The 21,284-nt window shown below is 37.4% G+C and overlaps 1 protein-coding gene across 2 annotated transcripts in view; it reads left to right on the top strand.

Annotated features, from left to right (window-relative positions):
* Nucleotides 1–21,284, top strand: part of OPRM1 (opioid receptor mu 1) — a 169,720-nt gene that overhangs the window by 38,612 nt on the left and 109,824 nt on the right. The window contains exon 4 of one of the 2 annotated variants that reach the window (XM_007129176.2): nt 16,399–16,491. The exons of the other annotated variant lie outside the window; for it this stretch is intronic. Coding sequence (XP_007129238.1) covers nt 16,399–16,437 — 39 coding nt within the window. The 3' untranslated portion in view covers nt 16,438–16,491. Of the gene's footprint in view, nt 1–16,398; nt 16,492–21,284 lie in introns of those variants that run through there. 2 annotated transcript variants of the gene reach the window in all.

Raw genomic sequence — 21,284 nt, 5'->3', positions numbered from 1 at the left:
GATTAATCACATGAGACATCAAAAAGGAGGAAAGAGAGAAAAAAGAAAATCTGTCTCTAAGTTAATATTGCCTTGTTTAGCCACTGGTTTGGAAAATTTGGAGTCTGACCTGTAAAGTAAATCAGTCATTTAATTATTAAAATGAATTTAAGTAAGTAAATTTCTGAATGATGGTGCCAGCATCCAAACATCACAGCCTGTGTAATTTTATAGCACAGAACTCAAATTCAAACTCCCTGTGAAACTAAATCCTCATGTCAGAATCTTAGATAAAGTTTCTAGGGTCAGGGCGCTGACCTGTGGGGACAGATGACTCCCTAAAAATGATCAGGAAGTCAAGTCGAGGAACCAGAGAGAGAGCCTGCTTCCCTTGGGATGCAGCTGCTTCCTCTCTGCTTCCTCTTCCCCACCCCTCGCTGCCCCGTGTGACAGCCACTACTACCACCCAACCCAGCCCAGGCTCCCCCCTTCTAATTGACCACAGGACCAATGTAACAGGGCCCAAAAGGATCTGCCATCACAACATTAAGCCTCATACTCTTGATATTAAATAATGCAAGCCCTGGGGAGCATGAGGTAATGACGGCAGGCCTGTTTCCAGCCAAAGGGAAATTATTAACTTATTATGTCTCACTTCTAATTCCATTTCAGAAACAAAAGCCAGAAAGAACAGTTTTTCTACTCTGCTTCTTTAATTTTTTTTTTTTTCTTCACATCAGGACCTCTAAGCCTGCTCCTTTTACTAAGCAGCTCTCCTTCTCAGGGAGTCTGGAAATCTTGTGAATAACTTAAAGAGGGTAGGAATTTAAATAGATTTTTCTCTAACCTGAGGATAATACCTTAAGGAATGCAACTTAAAACCCTCAGTCCTAAACTAAGGTTAAAATATTTACCATTGGAGCAAAACGATGGCCATTGTAAAGGATTCCTTCTCTCTCCTGAATCACCTGTTTATACCCTCCCTCTCCTTTCAGGCACTTTGGGGAGTGGCTGCTGGTATTGTACCCTGTACCACTGCCGGGGCCTTTTGTCATATCTGATCCTCTCAGAACCCTTCACCTGCCTTGCTTTCCTGGAAATACAGCTGCCAGCTTGTCTGGTGGAGCGTTTTTCCTGAGTTCAGCATGTGTCCTTCAGCTGCCCCAACACTGCCCTTGACTCCCCTCCAAATCCAGCAGTTTCACAGCCACATGTGTGGTTCTTGCACAGCCAGAGAGAGGAGAAAGGAAGCTAACTGGGGAAGCTCTGGTCTAAGTAACTAAAAGGTTTGCTTTAAAAATACATCCAAATGGGGCTTATCTTCATTGCTGCCTCTATAAAGCAGCAGCAGTGTCAGATAACAGCAGAAACACATTAGCCCTGGAACTGGCTGCTTTCCCAAAACGCCCAGCTGGGAGAGCTGGACACAGAAGAGTGGATGCCAGGAAAAGAGGAAAAGACACTCTGACAGATTTGAAAATTAAGATAAATCAAATATCCCTTTCACTAATCTCCACTGATGTGTCATCATTAGAATCAAGACAGTTACACACAGACATCTGGAACAATACATAAGTCTTTGGTGATCTTTTCACTAATATATCAAAATAATAAAATTATTTGGGGGAAAAATTGGAGACTTTACGGCTGTGTCTATAGGACATTGATTCGTTTACAAATTCAGTATCTGACAGAGAGGTGTGTTTTTTTTTTCTTTTTTTTTTTAAGTCGTGAACCGTCATGTTAGGAAACAAAGCTAGTTGGATTTGCATTAACTGTTTAACTGCTGTCTGTACCATTGTAGATGTTTATGTCCTGCCTATCTATGTATTTGTATTTTCTCCAAGAAATATGTTGTACTGTATGTGTCACATGTCAAGCACATTAGTCAACTTCATATTCTGCAGATCAGAGATCCAATATCAAACCTTCCCAGGGTGTCTGTATTCTGACAACTGTACACTGAGATCATGTCCATGCAACGCAAAGTCAAGTGGAGAGTTGGCAGTTATCAAGGTAATTTGATCATATAAGAAAATTATGTGCCCAAGATAAACTTTGCGTCATACTTACATAGATAAGGGCTACTTGGTCAGCTTTTGCTGCATAACATATCATTCCAAAATTTAATGACTGAAAGCAACCATTTATTTAGTTTACAATTCTATAGATCAGTAATTTGGTCTGGGCTGGGCTGGGCTGTGCTAGACAGTTCTTCCAGTCTTAGCTGGGCTCACTCTGTGGTGAGCTGCTCTATCAGCTGTCAGCCAGCTGATCTAAGGTGGCCATAGCAAGAATGGCTAGCTCCTCATGGATCTTCATCTTCCATCATCTGTGTTAACCCAGGCTTGTTCTCATGGCCATCACAGGTTCTAGATTCAAAGGGTGGGAAAACAGACTCCACCTATTGATGGAGCTGCAGTCACGTTGCAAAGGGGTATGGATGTAAGGAGAGAAGTCACTGTGGCCACTTTTGCTAACCATCTACAGTAGGCACATGGTGCATGGGACAAGTTAACCTTAGCTTCCTGAGAGCACAAAATATATCTGCCTTGCTCCTTCTTGTATCTCCAGTATCTGCCTAGCACAGTAAAACATACTCCAAAAACATCTGTTGAATAAATGAATGATTGAATAAATATCTTTTGATATTTCAGGAGATCTGGAGGGGGTAGGAATGACCCCTTTCTTGCAACTGATTGACAAGTTAAAGGACTGTGTAATACCCTGACATTATTTCAGGCTCACCCTTCAGTAAAAAAATGGTCACAGGAGGGATTCTTCATTTTTTCTCTCCAGTCTTTAGTCCTCTGATCCAAAGTTACACTTTTCAAAAATTTTCTTACATTGGTGCTTGCCTTCTAATTTTATTTTTAATAAGTGCCATTGATAAGGAGGTCAAGAACAGGACTCAGTGCCCTAAAGAGCTCATACCCTGGCTGAGTGTGGGAAAAAAAAAAAAAAGATGGTCTCATATTCTTTTATGCATTCCAGGGTCCAGCATACTGCTCCAGCTGTAGTGCTCCATGCCTGATTTATGTTCAGCTTGTTGTCTTTATGTCTTCCAGATCTTTTGTAGGTAGACTTAGGCAAAGGCATTCATTTTCCACGTGCTCTCAATGTAATTTAATTTCTTTGTACATGTACAAATTAATTTCTTTGTACCCTGTTGTTGTCCTCATTGGATTCCACTTGGCTTCAAAACACTTCCATCATTTGCTCAAATCAGTCCAGGTCCAACTTAGACCTGAGATGCTGGCCTGCCTTCACTGCTTGGTTTCCACCCTGATCACGTTCTCTAATGTATTTTTAGCTTTGACACCTAGATTATTTTTTAATGTATAACATTATATGGGAAAATAAAACTCTGTTATGTCAGTTAGATTATTATTTAAAGAGTTTGCATTAACTATAACCATAATAATAATGTTATCTTACTCTTATATGATAGCATGCAGATTAAAAAGTGCTTTTATCACATCAGCTTCCTCTAATAACCTTAATGGGTAAACATGAAAAACAAAAATGTTCAGGGAGGTTAAATGATTATACAAGATCAAACCACCAGTAAGAGGCAGAACCCAGACAAATATCTAGACTTCTCATATTAATCCAAAACTTTTCTCTGCTATCCCACAAAATACCACTTTGCACTCAAATATTAGCGTATGGTCTCAGGCAGAGGATCTCAAGCTTTACAGTGAGCTCCAGAAAGTGTAACTTTTGAGGAACTCTAAGAAATCTGGTTCATTGAGTCAAAGTAGGGTCCAATAATCTGAATTTTGAACAAAACACTAAATGGAAAGCTGATTTAAAATGTAACTTCATCCAAACACTACCAAAGTTACTGTTTTGTCTAACCTGAGTAACCCATTCGGTCAAGCTGATTGATACTAATTTTTTTCACCAAATGAATCTTGTGTTTAGCAAAATAATGTAGTTATCTTGTGACAAAGCCTTAACTTTCTAATATATCTATCAGTGAGTCTTATAGAACAAAGTAATATAACAATGATAAAGCTAACATTATGGTACCTCCTGCTAACTCCTCATCAATATGGCAAGCCCATTCCTAAACCCTTGGGTTACTATTTTTTAAGCAGCTTCTTGACATTTTGATCAAAGTAGCAGGTCAAGAAATGAGGAGATGCTTTGCATTTGTATTAACTAAAAAACTATATTATCCCCAGCTAAACTAAAAGCAGAAGCCTAATTTGTCAAATCACTCTCAAAAGTTGGCTCTCGATTTTTTTACAAGACATCTGTGGAGAACCAATCTGAGAAGGAAAAGCATTTCAATTCTATGACAAAAGTCCCAAATGAGGATAGCTCACAAAATTACCAGGTTTGACCACATTAATGCATATTTTGTGAATGAGGCCAAAGTAGCTTTTCTTTCAATTCTTTGGTTTAAAAAGAAAACAGTTCCAGTTAGGGGTGTGTGTGTGTGTGTGTGTGTGTGTGTGTGTGTGTGTGTGTATGTGAGAGAGAGAGAGAGAAAGAGAGAGAGAAAGAGAGAGAGAGAGCATACACATGCATGATATAGGCATGTTTCTATGCATGTGCAGTACTAGAGTATATCTAAGTTTAAAATGAATTATCCCTCTCATAAATATAGCAGAAGAGCTTGATATGTTTCTGTAAATTGGCTACAATCTGGGATGAGAAAATATTGTTTACTTGGAAATATGTTTATTTCCACAAAATATTTGACTATTAGTAATAACAGACCTAAGTAGACATTTCTCCAAAGAAGACAGACAGATGGCCAACAGGCACATGGAAAGATGCTCAATATCACTAATTATTAGAGAAATGCAAATTAAAACAACAATGAGGTATCATCTCATACAAGCCAGGATGATCATCATTAAAATGTCTACAAATAATAAATGCTGGAGAGGGTGTGGAAAAAAAAGGAACCTTCCTACACTGTTGGTGGGAATGTAAAATGGTGCAGCCACTATGGAGAACAGTATAGAGGTTCCTTAAAAAACTAAAAGTAGAGTTACCATATGATCCTGCAATCCCACTCCTGGGCATGTATCCAGGTAAAACTCTAATTCGAAAAGATACGTGCACCCCAATGTTCACTGCAGCACTATTTACAACAGCCAAGACATGGAAGCCACCTAAATGTCCATGGGCAGAGGAATGGATAAAGAAGATGTGGTACATATATACTATGGAATATTACTCAGCCACAGAAAAGAATGAAATAACGCCATTTGCAGCAACATGGATGGACCTAGAGATTACCATACTAAGTGAAGTCAGTCAGAAAGAGAAAGACAAATACCATATGATATCACTTATGTGTGGAATCTTAAAATATGAGACAAATGAACTTATTTCCAAAACAGAAACAGACTCACAGGCATAGAAAACAAACTTATGGTTATCAAAGGGTTTAATGGGAGGGAGGAGATAAATTAGGAGTTTGGGATTAACATACACACGCTACTATACATAAAATATGTAAACAGGAAGACCTATTGTATAGCACAGGAAACTATATTCCATACCCTGTAATAAACTATAATGGAAAAGAATTTGAAAAAGAATATATATATACATATAACTGAATCACTTTGCTGCACACTTAAAACTAACACAAAATTGTAAATTAACTATACTTCAATAAAAAATGGTTAAAAAAAGGAATTACAATATTTGCATTGAATAAATTTAGGTTTATGTAAAAAAAAAAAAGACTGTTAGTAATAACATTTATTGACTGATTTGTATCCAGTATATCTTATTTAATCATATGAGGTGTGGATTATCTCTGCAGTTGTGGAAACCAATGTTTAAGGAATTAACTCGCCTAAGGTCATAGGTAAAGAGAAGTGGCTGAGGAATGAACCCAGTTGAATTTGATATTATAACCCAGACTTTTAATTAATGTGCCCTACTATCCCCCTAGTCTGGTTTTCACTACACTCAGTGGTGCCTCCTAGAACTAAATTTTAACATTTATATACTGACAGTTTGAATGCCATAAGCCCTTTCTATGGGCTTGTTTAGATGTATTCTTAGTGTATTTGCATATCTGTATGTAAAAGTAAACACTCACATAGATTAATTACTATCATGGGGAATTAGAAATCCAATAATGGGGATCGTGGTTACCATGATATGGCTCAAATTATTTGACTAAAATCTTTTGCTCTCAGTAAAGTCATATTGACTCTTACTGAATGATAGAATGTTCTTTTCCAGTTAAAATTTTTCATTAACGTCAGAGATGTTCATTTAATATTTTCATAAACTGACCTTTAGGATTGTGAGTCCAATCACATTTATCCTACTAGAGAAGGCAGCTTGGCGGGCTGGTAGTGCCAGAGGGACCAGGACAGGCAATCAGGTGAATGTTCTAGTTGTCATGCTGTCCCTGACCAGCACGTGATGGAGGAAACCCTTCATCTTGCAAGAACTCAGTCTTTTCAGCTATCACCTTAATGGGCTGACCCAGAAGATTGTTCTGTACAGCAGAACAGTACAGTGGACACTGATATATGAATTAGCTAGAGCTCTTCCTGACTGAATACTATGAACTTTTAGGGAGGTTGAGTTTTAAAGATTGGATTAACTAATATAATTACTGCAACATTTTCTTGTGCTTGTTATTCCAATTAATGTAACTAACTGATAAAATATGGCAACACACTTTTCTTTAAAAAATTAACTCAAAATGATGTGTCATTAATTTGGCAACCTTAAGTGGTAAATTGCTATTTTATAAACATTTATCATGAAAAAGTCCTCACATTGAGATTTAGTGTATTGGAACATGTTAATCTTATTTTCTTTTTTTTAAACTTCTTATTTTATATTGGAGTATAGTTGATTAACAATGTTGTGTTAGTTTCAGTTGTACAACAAAGTGATTCACTTATACATATAAATTTTAGTATCTATTCTTTTTAGCTTTGGGAGCCAGCTATGAGAGGCAGATTCTTTTCTCTTTCAACTTTCTACAACACATGTATTCTTACTTCTATGTTTATGAATTTGAAATGCAGTTTTATAGTATTTTTTGCTTTTATATTTTTTTCCTCACTTCAAACAACATTACCATTGGAATGAAGATGACCAGCCACTAACTTCTGAATATCATTCTGATGTGGTTATCTTTTGGTCAGTTGCAATAAATATTTACAAATCGCTACAATTTTTAAAAACTTATAAAATTATTTTGGGGGTGACATTGTGAGAACTACAACTTTCTAGAATAAAATATGTCTTAATATTTCCTTTCTGATTATTATCTCCCTGGAAATCAAGAACCTAGAGCCATAACTTTTGTCTGCCTTCTCCCTTTACGCTCAAGAATTTCTTTCTTACATAGTAGAGTTCCTAGCTTTGAAATGAGTAGAAACTTTTTATGATGAAAGGAAATATTAGAACCGTATTATCTACGATTTATACTTTTACTGCAATAAAATAACATATATATAAAATAAATAAAATACCATATAATATAACATACCAATACCAATAAAATACCATATAAATAGAATACTATACAGACACACACATATATATATATACACACACACACATATGGTGTGGGTAAGTGGAGGCTAGAAACAGGATTTATCCTGAGTGCTAAAAAATTGTAATAGTACTTTTTCAAAACTTGAATGGCTTTCCTGATACATATCCAAAAGATTATAATGCCAGCTTTCAAGACCCCATGTGAGTTTGGTCATGCCCACTACCAATGATGTATGCAGAAAGAATGAATATCTGGCAATATTAATATTAACCATACCTGGGTGGGAGATTAGTATGAATTTAATTTAGTGCTTGTTGCTTCACTGTGAATCAAAGGAAATGAACCACTTTTTCTTTCTATAACACCTGCCTTTTTCGGAACACATGCAAATAACTAGCCTGATAAATTAGTTCCATGTAATTACAAATATCAAATAAATATAAGCTGAAAGTTTCACTATAATTTAAAATAATGGCCCCTCGGTCCAAGAATGAGAATGAATATGTAGAAAAAGAATTCATGCTATTTGTCTGTATAGAGTGCAATATTTATTAGGAAGGAAGGAAGAAAGGAAGGAAGGGAGAGAAAAAAGCTGACTCACAGAATATATTTTGTGTTAGAAATTAGTCACATTCTTCCTACATTCTGTTTTCCATATAGAGAACAGAAATTCAGGGATACTTGAAATCTACAAAATCTATAAAGCCCTACTTATTTCCTTTTTTTCTACATACATTATCAAATCTTCATAAAGATTAAAAAATATTATATATATATTATATATATGATCCAGAGTTCCATATGATATGTCTAAGTCCCTTAAAGCACAAGAAATAAATAAAATTTTTCTTGTGATAAAATAGGTACCTCTAAGACATCTGATATGAAAGCCAAAAAGTAAAGTCTATGGAAATTGACATTAATAAATAAGAATATCTTAAGAAAAGTCAAATTACTAAAAATAAACTTAACAATGAGAAAACTCAGTGAACAGTGGATGTGAAATAGAGTATGGCCATTCTACGTTTCACAATGCAATCACCAATTTAATCCATCCCATAATTTAACAACTTAGCAAAAATATCTCACTCTTGTTGTTCTTTCTTTTTCTCTGTCATGTCAGCTAACATGTTCTTATACTCAGAAATCCTCAAATATAGTTACGTGTGAGCTCATTCAAATTCAAAACATCAACTTTTAAAAGATGCTGTCTTTGAGATACTCTTTGGAAACTGACGAGATACATGTCACTCCTAGAACCTTAAAATGCTGCAGATAGAGGCTTGCAGAATGGCTAGTATGCACTTTAACAACTGAAGATTTTTCTGGTTATTTCAGAAATTCAGTGGAACAAATAACCTTTCAAATGGCTACACTGTAAGTAAATATCAACATCTAAATCCCAATAATGCGATTGGATTTATCAAGAAGATGAAAAATATTCACAGTTCTTAGAATATTGGAACTGAAAAAGTATATAGATCATCTAATCCAAACCTCCTGATGTTACAAATGGGGAAATTGTAGGCCAGAAATGTATTTTTTTATGGTATGCTTTTTTCCAAATATAAAATATATAATTGTGAGAGTCTTTTCAAATACCTAGTTTCCAAATAGAGTTTTTTTAAATTGTGACTAAAGAAAAAGATAGATAATTATATTTTATGTAAACTCTACTATGTGTAAATTTAATTTAAAATATCAGCAGATAGAGGGAAACTTTATAATTAAATAAGAATAGCAAATATAATATAAAATCTTAAAAATTTAGACGGCTCATTTATTTGGTCAGATCCTACCACTGACCAGCTGAATTTCCCCGTGGAATTTTCTGAAACTGTCTATATTTCAATGCCCTTATATATAAGAATAGTCGTAACTATAGTGTCTAACACTTACTTTGATGTGAATGTGATGCATAATTATCCATGTAAAATACATAACACAGTGCCAGGAAACTGGCTAATAATACTAGTGTAAGCCACTTAGTGAGGTTTTACTGTTTTCATCTCCTCTATTCTCTTTCCCCCAAGAAGTTGAATTATAGCCTTTGTAATGAAAAGATTAAAGGAATGAACTAATGCTGCTAAAAGGGGTCGCAAAGTTGGTCTATCCCAACAATTCTCAACCTTGGCTCTAGTGACATTTTGGGCCAGATAATTCTCTGCTGTGAGTGGATGCACACTGCAGGATGTCTAGCAGCATCCCTGTCTTCTACCCGCTAGATGATGCCAGTATCACCCACGCACACCCAGTTGTGACAGCCAAAATGTCTCCAGACATTGCCCCCTCAAAAAATACAATCAGTTGAAAACCATTAGGGTAAATATCAGTTGAGAACCACTGATCTAACCTGACCAACGATGTTTAATAGATGAAGAAACATCAAGGTCCAAATTAGTCATGTCCTTAAAGCACCACCTGAGAGTTGGAACTAGACCCCAGGTATTCTGACTTTAGAGCAGATCTCCTCTGAAATATCACACTGATTTCTCAAATAAAGCTTTAGTCTGCACTGCTAACCAGTGGCAAAGAATGACTCAATATTAATGGAAGACAAGAGGAAAGCAAAATTCTTCAACCCTGATTTTATTTCAAGCTTCGCTTTCAGAGAAATGATCTTCAGCCTGAAACATTACTAAGAAAGAACTGAAGAGCAGTAGAGGTGAAGATATTGTTAGAGAACATTCAGAAATGAGGTGGAATCTCCTGGAGATCTTAAAACACGAAGAGAACTTGTAAATGAAACACAATTAATGAAACACAAATCATAACTTCAAAGGCAAAGGAGTTATGAAAACTACAAAGACTATGTAGCTTTGTGCTAATTGCTTTTAGAACCTAGATCAGATTATTAAAGTGTATTTTGAGAGCACTTAGAAAGGAAGCAGTAACCTCTAGGAGGTGAGGTAAGTTCTCAAGAATTAGTTACAAGACAAATTTTATTTTCTTAGAGGACAGAGAAGTCAGGTACCCCAGTATCAATAGTGTTTTTAACAAGAGATTTGACGAGCTCTTGTTAATTTCTACACTTCTATCCTATATTGAATTACGATCTGAATATAATGGTACAGCTTTGATTCTCACATGAAGGGTCCCAATCAATGGAGAAATGCTCAATAACATATGATCGGGTAAGGAGTCAAACGTACTAGGAGAGTGAGAAAAATACTAAAACTATAGTAGTTACTAGAAGAAAAACTTTAGTCCAGAAATCCAATTATAGAAAGATAGAATGTGAGTGATAACAGATGTGAAAAAAGTCATAAAGATTTTATTTCATGAACCAACAATATGATATAGGCCATATCAACTCTTGCAATTATAGATAATCACATCAATAGAATTTTGGTTTCTAGAACCAAAGAAATATTAGCCTCACTCTAATAGACAACACACTTCAGAAATGAAATAAGCAAAATAGATTGTGTTCAGAGATGAACAACCAAGAAGGCAAAAGGAGTTATAATTCCTTAATATGACAAATGGTTGAAATAAGTGCACATGATTACCTGGGAAATAGAAGGCTCAAACGGCACAAGATAGTTATCTTCATATACTTAAAGGGATGTGAACAGGGAATTGGACTTACCAACACGACTCCAATAATTAAAGCCAACAGGTGGAAGCTACAGGGAAAGGGATTGCAGTACCACCAAAGAATTTTCTAAGCTTTGAGACACGAGGATTCCCTTGTCACTGGAAGTCTTGAATGTCCAAACATCAGCATTTTGCCTACATAAAAGGGGATGTTACAAGAACTCAAGTGTTAAGATTTGATGTTTAGGGAATCCGAACAAATGACTCTTTCATAAGTTTTTTAGTTTTTACAAGTTCTACTGAGTTCCTATAGAAAGTGCTAATATGTGGTCCGTTAAAAAATAGCTTTTAGACAAATGTTCAGAAATGTTGCATATCTTATTTTGGTCATGGGGACTTATACTTGGATTAGCATTTTAAATGCTTTGAAAAGCCCTATTATATTTGTGTGTGTGTGTGTGTGTGTGTGTGTGTGTGTGTGTGTGTGTGTGCTGCATTTAGTCCTGTATATATACTTGCATCTTATCCTTTAAGCTAAAGTTCTCAAATTTATCTGAGCACGGTCTCAGTTTTTCAAGAGACACGTTGTAACATCTCACAGAATGGTTTCCGCTAAGCATTTCAAAAAGCCCACTGCAGATCATTAGTCCCAGTTATGGACAAATCAGTTCCAAATCCAATGTTTTACTAGAATAAATGGCAATGTCCCATAATTTCAGGCATTAACCAGGGTTCTAAAATTGATTATCAATCTCTTATTCTCACTCATTCAAAATATATGGTCTAAATACAAAGAAGATATTGAAACTTCATATCTCTGAAAATGGAACAGGTTGTGTTTTGTTTGGATTTTCACTTTTGTTTTGTTTTGTTTTGAAGCCTGTCACTTTCTGGTTACAATCCTAAAGGAGGAAATCTTTTAAAAGTGATCTATAGTCAACTGTGAGAAGCGTGCCAAAGGTTAAATAATTACAATCTTTCTTGTGAAAGAATGCAAGATAGAAGCCAAGCCACCTGGGTTCTGGTGCCAGGCTGCTGATAACCAGCTGTGTGGACTTGGCATCCCATGCTAATGGCTGCCAAGGGGATCTCTTCATAAGCAGGACTTTCCCAGCTTCTGTTGACGGCCAGTGAATTCGGGCTCATTTCTGGGCTTGATTAATTACCCCTATTCAGAGTCTGGGGGCTAGCTTCTCGTAGTGAACAACAAAAGTAACCACCAAAGCTTCCTTTTGTGAAAGAATGTATTATATTGAACAAAAAATTCATCTTAAAAGCAGAAGGAAGCATATGGCATGTTGAGTCTGGATCCTTTGAGCTACCAGATTATTCCACCTCTCCTTGAATTCTCCTTCACTGAAGTGTGACCCCTTGTTATACTCTAGATCCCAATATGTTTGATTCCAGCAATGGAACTTGGAAGAAGGGATGAGTTCTCCATTATTTAGGTAAATGGAGATCTTTACCTATGAATCATCCACCCCCAGAGTTTTTTTGTGTGGCTCTGTTATTATGGCTTCTGTAATGAATGGGATTTTGAAGTCTATTACTGGCTGAAACACTAATCAGCTTCAGAAGTACCCAAGTCTGGTACTGGCTTCAACTGTAACTTTGGATGGCATCACAAATAGGACAGAGAAAATGGAAGTGGAAGAGAGTGCTGCAAAGAGCAAAAATAAAAATATTAAACGGGCTTTTCTCAACCGGTACTCTTGGGCCTGTCACTTCTCCTCTCAAGACCTCTATTTCCTCCCATAGATTAATGAAATTGGAAAAGGCAATCTTTTAAACTCCTTCCAGGGATAGGAAGCACATGTCAATCATTGTATGGATAGAGATTAAAAGTGCTTTAAATAAGCTTCAGTTTGAACCTAAAAGCTTTTCAAAACTTTATTTTTCAAAATAGGCTAAAAAATAGCCCAGGGGGATTTACTAGTTGACTTTCTGGGAAAAAATAACAGTTGAAGAAGCTCTTGAAAAAATTGGAAAGCTGATGGTAGATGAAAATATTTTATCTATGTCCAATGTTAAATTTACTGAATCTATAATGGTACTGTGGTACTGTCAGGAAAGGAGCCCAGTCTTAGAAAATGGCAGGGAGTAGCAAGTTTCCAAAAGAGTTATCTCAGCAACTAAGCAGTTCAGCTTGTTATGACTCTTGGGGTGCCAAAAATGGACAATGTGACCCAGTGGTTCAGAGAAAACAGTTTACTACTCACAGCACAGCAAACAGTAGGAGCTTCAACCCAGGAGTGCTGGTTCCCTTGTCCCCATGTCCCATGGAGTGACACAATAGACCCTGATTGTCACTATGCACACAGTTGATTGCGCCACAACTGACAAGCCCAAAGCTAGCGCTTCACCACCTTTTGTAGCAAGCTGTAAACAAAGCAATCTTCCTCCTGTAGGAGCAAGGAATCGCAGATTGGTCCTACTGTGGTCCTTATGTGGTTTGGCAGTAAAGGGTCTTACTCGACTATGTGACTCTAGAAACTGCTTGGAGTCAGAAGAGACTAAGGCCTTGAAGCTCAGCTCAGTCAGCAAGAATGTACAGGGATGCTTGATGAACTGCCTCTCACAGTAATTCACCTGTCAGCTCCACTAATTCTTGGCTCAATTCAATTTTCCTAGGATTATGCCACCCCATTAGCAATTTGGATTAGACATACCGATAGAGGCTAGGACCAAATCTGTCTCATTTATCTCAATAAATACGCGATTAGGGTTATTGTCCCTAGAACCCCTATCAACAGGATCAGGTCAATCTGCACTTTTGACCTCAGCCATGTACTCCCAGATCACAGGCGGAATCGATTAAGTCCCAGAGAGGGCTAACAGGTCTTACTGCAGATAATCATGTAGCTTCTTTCTCATGAAGTGCATGGATTGCACCACAGTATTGTTATTGACAGTATGAATGCAAACACAACAGGAGTGGTTGGCAACCATACTTACCGGCATGTAGTCAAAGGCCCATCAGTGACTCATTTACAATCAGGGCGTTTAGCCTGACCTGTTGATTTCCTATGGCATATTCCACCTCATGGGCTATGGTAGCTAAAGTCAAGGATGGGTGCCTGGCCTATCTCTAGAATGAGGACTCTGAGGCCAGGGAACCATACTCACTCTACGGTATGACACAGGGATTCACGTACCCTTTGGGTAGCACAGTCTTCTTTATTTGAGGGCCTAACGAAAGGAATGTGATCCAAGGGGTGGTGTCATTGCTAATAATTGCAGGGGATCAAAGAGGCACTAAGCCTCCCGTCCCCATGCCTAGTAGAGAGATCTCCTGTAGCACTCTCTCTCCCGTGTAACAAACATATAACTGCAGGGGACAGGTTATTCCAGTTCTAGATTTGTTGCTAAACTTGATTTGGATCACAATTACATTGATTTGGATAATCCATAGGATCAGGGTCACCAAATAGTTGTGGCCTTGATAGCCACATATGGCGTATGACCCAAGGGCACTCAGGTATCAGGAGAAGCTTATGAATTGGTATGAACTTAAATGAAACGAGATTGCCTCTATCTCTGCGTGTTTGTACATGTACAAGGTTTTCACATTTAGGAGCTGCATCAGGCATAACTCAAGACCAGCCAAACCCACATGAGTTTCTCTGACCTCACGGCACACAGGCTGGGGTGATAAACCCCGCAGTAGGTCAGCTTGGCAATCAGAGCTGTTTCGTGTCCAGTGGACCATGTGATTGCTCTGCCAGTCTGCGGGGCTGGAATCTGGAGACAAAGAGAGCATTAATCATTTCCCCCTCCCAGCAACTCCAAAGCCTAAGATACTCCTGCCGCAGCTGAAGTGGGGATTGGTGCCAGGAAGCCTCCTAGGGATACCCCTGGTGGAGGCTGCCTCCTCTTACAGAAATCTGTAGTTCAAAAAGCTCCAGGGCTGGGCTGCTCTTGCAGTGCCTCCAGTGCTGCCTGCTGCTTGGGTCCTCAGCCAAATTTGACAGATTATCTGATGAACTTGCCCACAACTAAATGCGTACCTATAGACAAGGCACACATTGTCTCCAATAGCTAGACAGTGAAATGAAGTGCTGAGCTATGTTTCTGGTAATGGGGAGTCATAGTGCAAAGAATATTTTCTTTATTGCCTCTGGAATCCACTTTCGAGGCATAGCCCACCCAAGATTTTGCCAGCCGAGGTGCTTCATTCACCCTCTAAGAGCATAACCTTCCTCGCTCCTTCGTCAGCTCTGGGTCTAACAGTTGCTCCGTCTGTTGATTGAAATGGCCCTGGGCTTGCTTCCTTGCCCCGTCACTATGGTTAGCCTTGCAGTCTGGCACGATCAGCAAGGATGAGCAGGGGCATCCAGGGCTCATGGCATACTGCCTCTTCCACAGCGATCACATAGTGATCGCTCTATTCCTTATTCTTAGGAAATGTATATTGAAATATTGAGGGATCAATTTAGCATCAAATGGTTCAGTAAGATTGTGTGTGTGTGTGTGTGTGTGTGTGTGTGTGTGTCTTTGTGTCTGTTTGGAAGGAGAAAAAAAAAGAAGAGAAAGCAAATGGTATAGTGAAAGGGGTACAATCTTAACAGTAGGTGAATCTGGGTAAAGGGTACACACGTGTTCTTTGTACCATTCTAATTCTTACACTTTTCCTGAAGTTTGAAAGTTACCAAAATAAAGCTAAAGGAAAACAATTCTCATCCCTTTACACTTACTACACAAACACCTCCTTTTTTCTCAACAAAAATTTTAACAACCAGGACACAGCAATTATCTGTTAATTATAAAACTTGTTTCATGTCCATAATCCTCCTCCCTTATTTGAAAATATCAAGCCATAATTTTGTGTGTGAACAACTGTCCCATTTTTGCTCAACAGATACACTAGCTTTACAGTGGAGGTGGGGATGGGGAAATCTCTGAACTTCAAATCAGTTGCTTCAGAAAAAAGAGTCCACTGATTTGGAGAATTGGGTGAAACATAAAATTTCTTTACCTAGAAATAAAGAACGTAAACAGTACTACAAAAAGAGGTGTTGCTTTTCTTTTGAAAGTTTGGTCAAATCATGAATAATTTGAAGACAAGGAAGGAAGAAAGTCAAGGACAGAGGGAAACAGAGTTTGGGTTAAAATATATATTTTTAAGAACCCATCAATAACATCTCTTTCATGACTAGTGTATAATTCCTATTCATTAGTGTGTACAAGTGCAATAGCATATTCATAATGACCCAGGAGATTAAATAATGTCTTGATATTTAGGGAAAACTCTGCGAGTTGCAGGTGAAAGTATACATGAAGGTTCTCAATATAATTCTGACACATAGAAGATGCCCAATAAATGTGCACTGCAACCCTATCTGAAACATTCACTGTCTTTGCTCTTTCTCGTCTTTCAGCTAGAAAATCTGGAAGCAGAAACCGCTCCACTACCGTAACTGGGTCTCAGGCCATTCAGACCCTCACTGAACTTAGAAGCCACCATCTATGTGGAAGCAGGTCACTGCAAGAATGTTGGAAAGCTCTGGTTGCCTAGGAAAGTGCCTGCTCTGACTCATCAAAACTCTTTCCTCTCTGGCCACTCCATTCTGCACATGAGAGGGACAACCAAACTAAATCAAGCACTAGCAAGGACAGAAACAAACCACACTGAGTTTGCTTGTGTACATAATCACAAGGAAGATGCCCAAAGGGACCGAAACGTGCTGTGGTATGTGCATTGAGGTTACCATCGAAGATGGCCCTTCTGTATGTAATATTGTTTTCAAGCAAACATTTACAGTCTCATCAAAGAAAAACCATTAATTATTAAATTCACCGTAGTAACGTGTAAAGTAAATGCTACCTCTGATCAAAGCAACTGATGTGGAATTCCAAGACTTTCCAGTCTTCTGTAAGAGAATACTTTGCTCTATTTTGACCTTTAATGTTAACCTTAAAATTATCTTCAGTTAAGACATAACTTCCACCTTCATGTCTTGTTTTGTATTTTTTTAAAAAATAACATCTCTTACCTAACTCCATTACTGCAAGGGAAGAAATTAACATGAAAAGTAATCTGAAACCCAGTAACGTGTCGGCTGCAGAAAGGTTTATCCTTGTGCACTGCCAGTCCTTCCTGAGAGTCATAATGGGAGATTTTCCACTCTTAGGCTTTCAGTGGTTTGCAACCCAGTTTTAACTGTGCAGTTTCTTTGCTCCCATCCAAGTGTTCGAAAAGGTAATAGTGGGTCGATGAGCTCATCACTTTATCCCTGCAGGAAGTCAAGCACTAAAGGGTACTCTTTCTTTCTCAATAATTTCTCCTTACTACATGCTCCCTTTACATCGTATTTTCTTTTTTAAAAACTCTGCTCAGAACAGTTATGCCTTTTGAATCAGCAAGATAAAATGACAGATGTTTTTTATTGATTTTCAGAACAGTTTAAACTTTTAAAAAAAATATGGATCCAGTCAGCTTAATCTCAAAATAGAAAGATTCAAATGACCGTGGAGAAAGATGGGTGATCTACTTTTCACTCCTCTGTAGTTACCTGGACATGAAATGTTAACAATCACCCAAGAATATTTTCCTGAATATTATGTTTCTATAAAGTCATCACCAATATGTTGGTCTTTTTGATCTTTGCTAAATGTCAGGTTTTCCTTTGTAAAATGTCAGTCTTCTAAGTAGTTTCTCTAAGACAATTCGTCTCTTTGGTTTTCACTGGCATGAAATACAGTTAGAGATTTGGCAATCACCCATTTTATTTGATCTATATAGACAATCAAATTAGATGGCCCATGCCCTAAAGCTCTCCAGTTTGAACTTTTGTCTGCATTGATTAAGTGAATCAAGTACACTGTAGTTTTCTTTGAAGACACAGTAGAAAACAGGGTGCCAGCTTCCCTTATAAGAATATTCCTGAATCTACAATCTGCCAGTAGTCTCAACCTTACAATCTGCGCTCATTCTTCAATCTGACAAGGCACAAATATGCACCAGATATCCAAGGGCAATGTTTCAGGAAGACAGCTGTCGTGGATTGGAATAAATGAATTTACTGTCTCAGATCCTATAGGTTGTAGTTATGTGGATCCAGCCCACATCTCTGTTGGATGCGAAAAAAAAAACAAAACAAAGGACAAGTGTTTTAGTGTTTCCTTCTGATGAAGTCTTATATTTGCCTCTAATAATCACCATTTCTCAAATATAATGTCCCAGAATGGATATGCATTATTTTTAAATTTTTTACATTTCCTGATCAAAATAATTAAAACCAGGACTGTGAAAAGATTTAGAAAGTCAAATAAATGCATTTGTTTATATACATTATATACATATATACACTACTAGAGCTTCCACGAGTTAAAGGGGTGATTCAAACGAAACACAATAAGGGAGAATGAAATATTTGTATATAAGTCATTGGGGAGGAAAGTTCTTATTTTTAATGGGCCATAATAACATGAGTTTTCTCAAGGGATTACATAGTACAGCTTTCTGCTCATAAGGCTGTTTCTCAATAATCATTATTTCTGCCTAATGACCAGCTCTCAGTTAAGACATTCTAAAGTGAATAATACAGTAGGGTGTTTTTTATATTTTTCATTCAAAATCATTTTTTTATTTTCATGGAAACATTTCTCCTGTTCTCTTTTTTTTTTAATTTTTATTGGCATATAGTTGATTTATAATGTTGTGTTAGTTTCAGGTGTACAGCAAAGTGAATCAGTTATACATGTACATATAACTACTCCTTTTTATCGTAAATTTGCTAGAACTACATTGCAATTCTGTGGCAAATAGAGAAGTAACAGCCCGGACTCCGTTGGATGAGCTAAAGCTTCTTATGAAATCAAGATTAAGAAAATGTAATGTTCCGCTTTGTTCTTTGTTCTTTTATTCTTTTATTTCACCCTTGTCCTTATGCATGGAATTTCTTCCTCATTTTGCATTTCAGTAATGCCGACTCTAGATACAAAGTGGAAGTTTTGCTTCTTCACCTGATTTCTTGCTGTGGAATTTCTCATCTTAGTACGTAGTGGCCTTTCCTCTTTGGTCTGTACCTTCACTGTTATTTTGCTCCGGCATCCTTCTCTCCCTGGAGGGAGGTGAGACTCAGCTGGAGCAAAAGTGAGTCACCAGGACTTTACTACCAATAGCCCTACTCAGGGGAGGGGATCCTTGGAAGGGGATTTGATCACGCATTTGTTTTAAACTTTTGCTGTAATATTCTGGATCCACCCTAACAATCTGATGATGTCAAATAAAAGAGTTTAGTGGAGAAGCTAAAAGGTTGAGCTTCAGGGTCATCAAGATCCATGTCTGAAAACATATTGTGGCATGTTTTGGCTTTGTGGCTTTGAGCAACGTATTTCAGCTCTTTTACCTTCAGCCTTCTCTTAAAAGTAGGGCCTATGGTAGCACCCTTATGGGGTTATGGTCAGGATCAAGTGAGGTAAAGTATATAAAAATCTAGACCTACCATGTAGCAAATGCTCCCTATGTGGAGTGAAAATTATAAATGAAAACTATTCATGTCAAAAAAAAAAAAAAGAGAGAGAGAGAGAGAGAGTAACTTGGTGAATTCATTGGGAATAACCTCTAATCACCTTTGGCACAAAACCCTGAGAGGGACCTCTTTTAAGAAAACAGGAAGCACCTCAAGCAGAATTTCCTGTGATAGAATAGCATCCCAACTGTGCCATCAGAAGAACAAGACTCTTAATTTGGTCACTTGAAATACTTCTCAACATTGAAATAGACAGTTGGCAGTTTTAAAATAAAGTCATCGAAAAAACAGCTTTGAGTTGGTAAGAGGATATTCATTTCCTTAGATAATATGACATGTTTTGCTAAAACTGATATCCATTCACTTGCAAATTTCATTATTGAAAAAGCACACTTAGCTTATTTAACATAACCCCCCAAAAAGATGCTAATAAAGTTCTATTTTCAGCGTTATCACAGCAGGACCTTTATGTCTCAAGATACAGGCAAAAGTTGAAATTCAGAAGCACAGATTCAAAACCTAGTAGAAAAATGTAACTAAGGTACAAAGAAAGTACCTCTGAAAAGATTCTCTCTGACCACATTTATTACAAAGACCCCAAAGCTTTCAAAGTCCTTACTTAAGTCAAGTAAATATTTTTTTGAATTTTATTTTATTTATTTTTTTATACAGCAGGTTCTTATTAGTCATCCATTTTATACACATCAGTGTACATGGGTCAATCCCAATCGCCCAATTCATCCCACCACCACCCCCACCCCCGGCCGCTTTCCCCCCTTGGTGTCCGTACGTTTGTTCTCTACATCTGTGTCTCAATTTCTGCCCTGCAAACCGGTTCATCTGTATCATTTTTCTAGGTTCCACATATATGCGTTAATATACGATTCATCTGTCGATGGGCATTTAGGTTGCTTCCATGACCTGGCTATTGTGAATAGTGCTGCAGTGAACATTGGGGTGCATGTGTCTTTTTGAATTATGGTTTTCTCTGGGTACATGCCCAGTAGTGGGATTGCTGGATCATACGATAATTCTATTTTTAGTTTTTGAAGGAACCTCCATACGGTTCTCCATAGTGACTGTATCAATTTACATTCCCACCAACAGTGCAAGAGGGTTCCCTTTACTCCACACCCTCTCCAGCATTTGCTGTTTGTAGATTTTCTGATGATGCCCATTCTAACTGGTGTGAGGTGATACCTCACTGTAGTTTTGATTTGCATTTCTCTAATAATTAGTGACGTTGAGCAGTTTTTCATGTGCTTCTTGGCCATCTGTATGTCTTCTTTGGGGAAATATCTATTTAGGTCTTTTGCCCATTTTTTTGATTGGGTTGTTTGTTTTTTTACTTTAGAGCTGCGTGAGCTGTTTATATATTTCAGAGATTAATCCTTTGTCTGTTGATTCATTTGCAAATATTTTCTTCCATTCTGAGGGTTTTCTTTTCGTCTTGTCTGTAGTTTCTTTTGCTTTGCAAATGCTTTTAAGTTTCATTAGGTCCCATTTGTTTATTTTTGTTTTTATTTCCGTTACTCTAGGAGGTGAATCAAAAAAGATCTTGCTGTGATTTATGTCAAAGAGTGTTCTGCCTATGTTTTCCTCAAAGAGTTCTATAGTGTCTGGTCTTACATTTAGGTCTTTAATCCATTTTGAGTTTATTTTTGTGAATGGTGTTAGGGAATGTTCTAATTTCATTCTTTTACATGTAGCTGCCCAGTTTTCCCAGCACCATTTACTGAAGAGACTGTCTTTTCTCCATTGTATATCCTTGCGTCCTTTGTCATAGATTA

The sequence above is a fragment of the Physeter macrocephalus genome, chromosome 10, assembly GCF_002837175.3.
Source record: "Physeter macrocephalus isolate SW-GA chromosome 10, ASM283717v5, whole genome shotgun sequence".
NCBI lineage: Eukaryota > Metazoa > Chordata > Mammalia > Artiodactyla > Physeteridae > Physeter > Physeter macrocephalus.
Note: the sequence above shows the minus strand (reverse complement) of the source record. Positions and strands in the feature narration are given on the sequence as shown.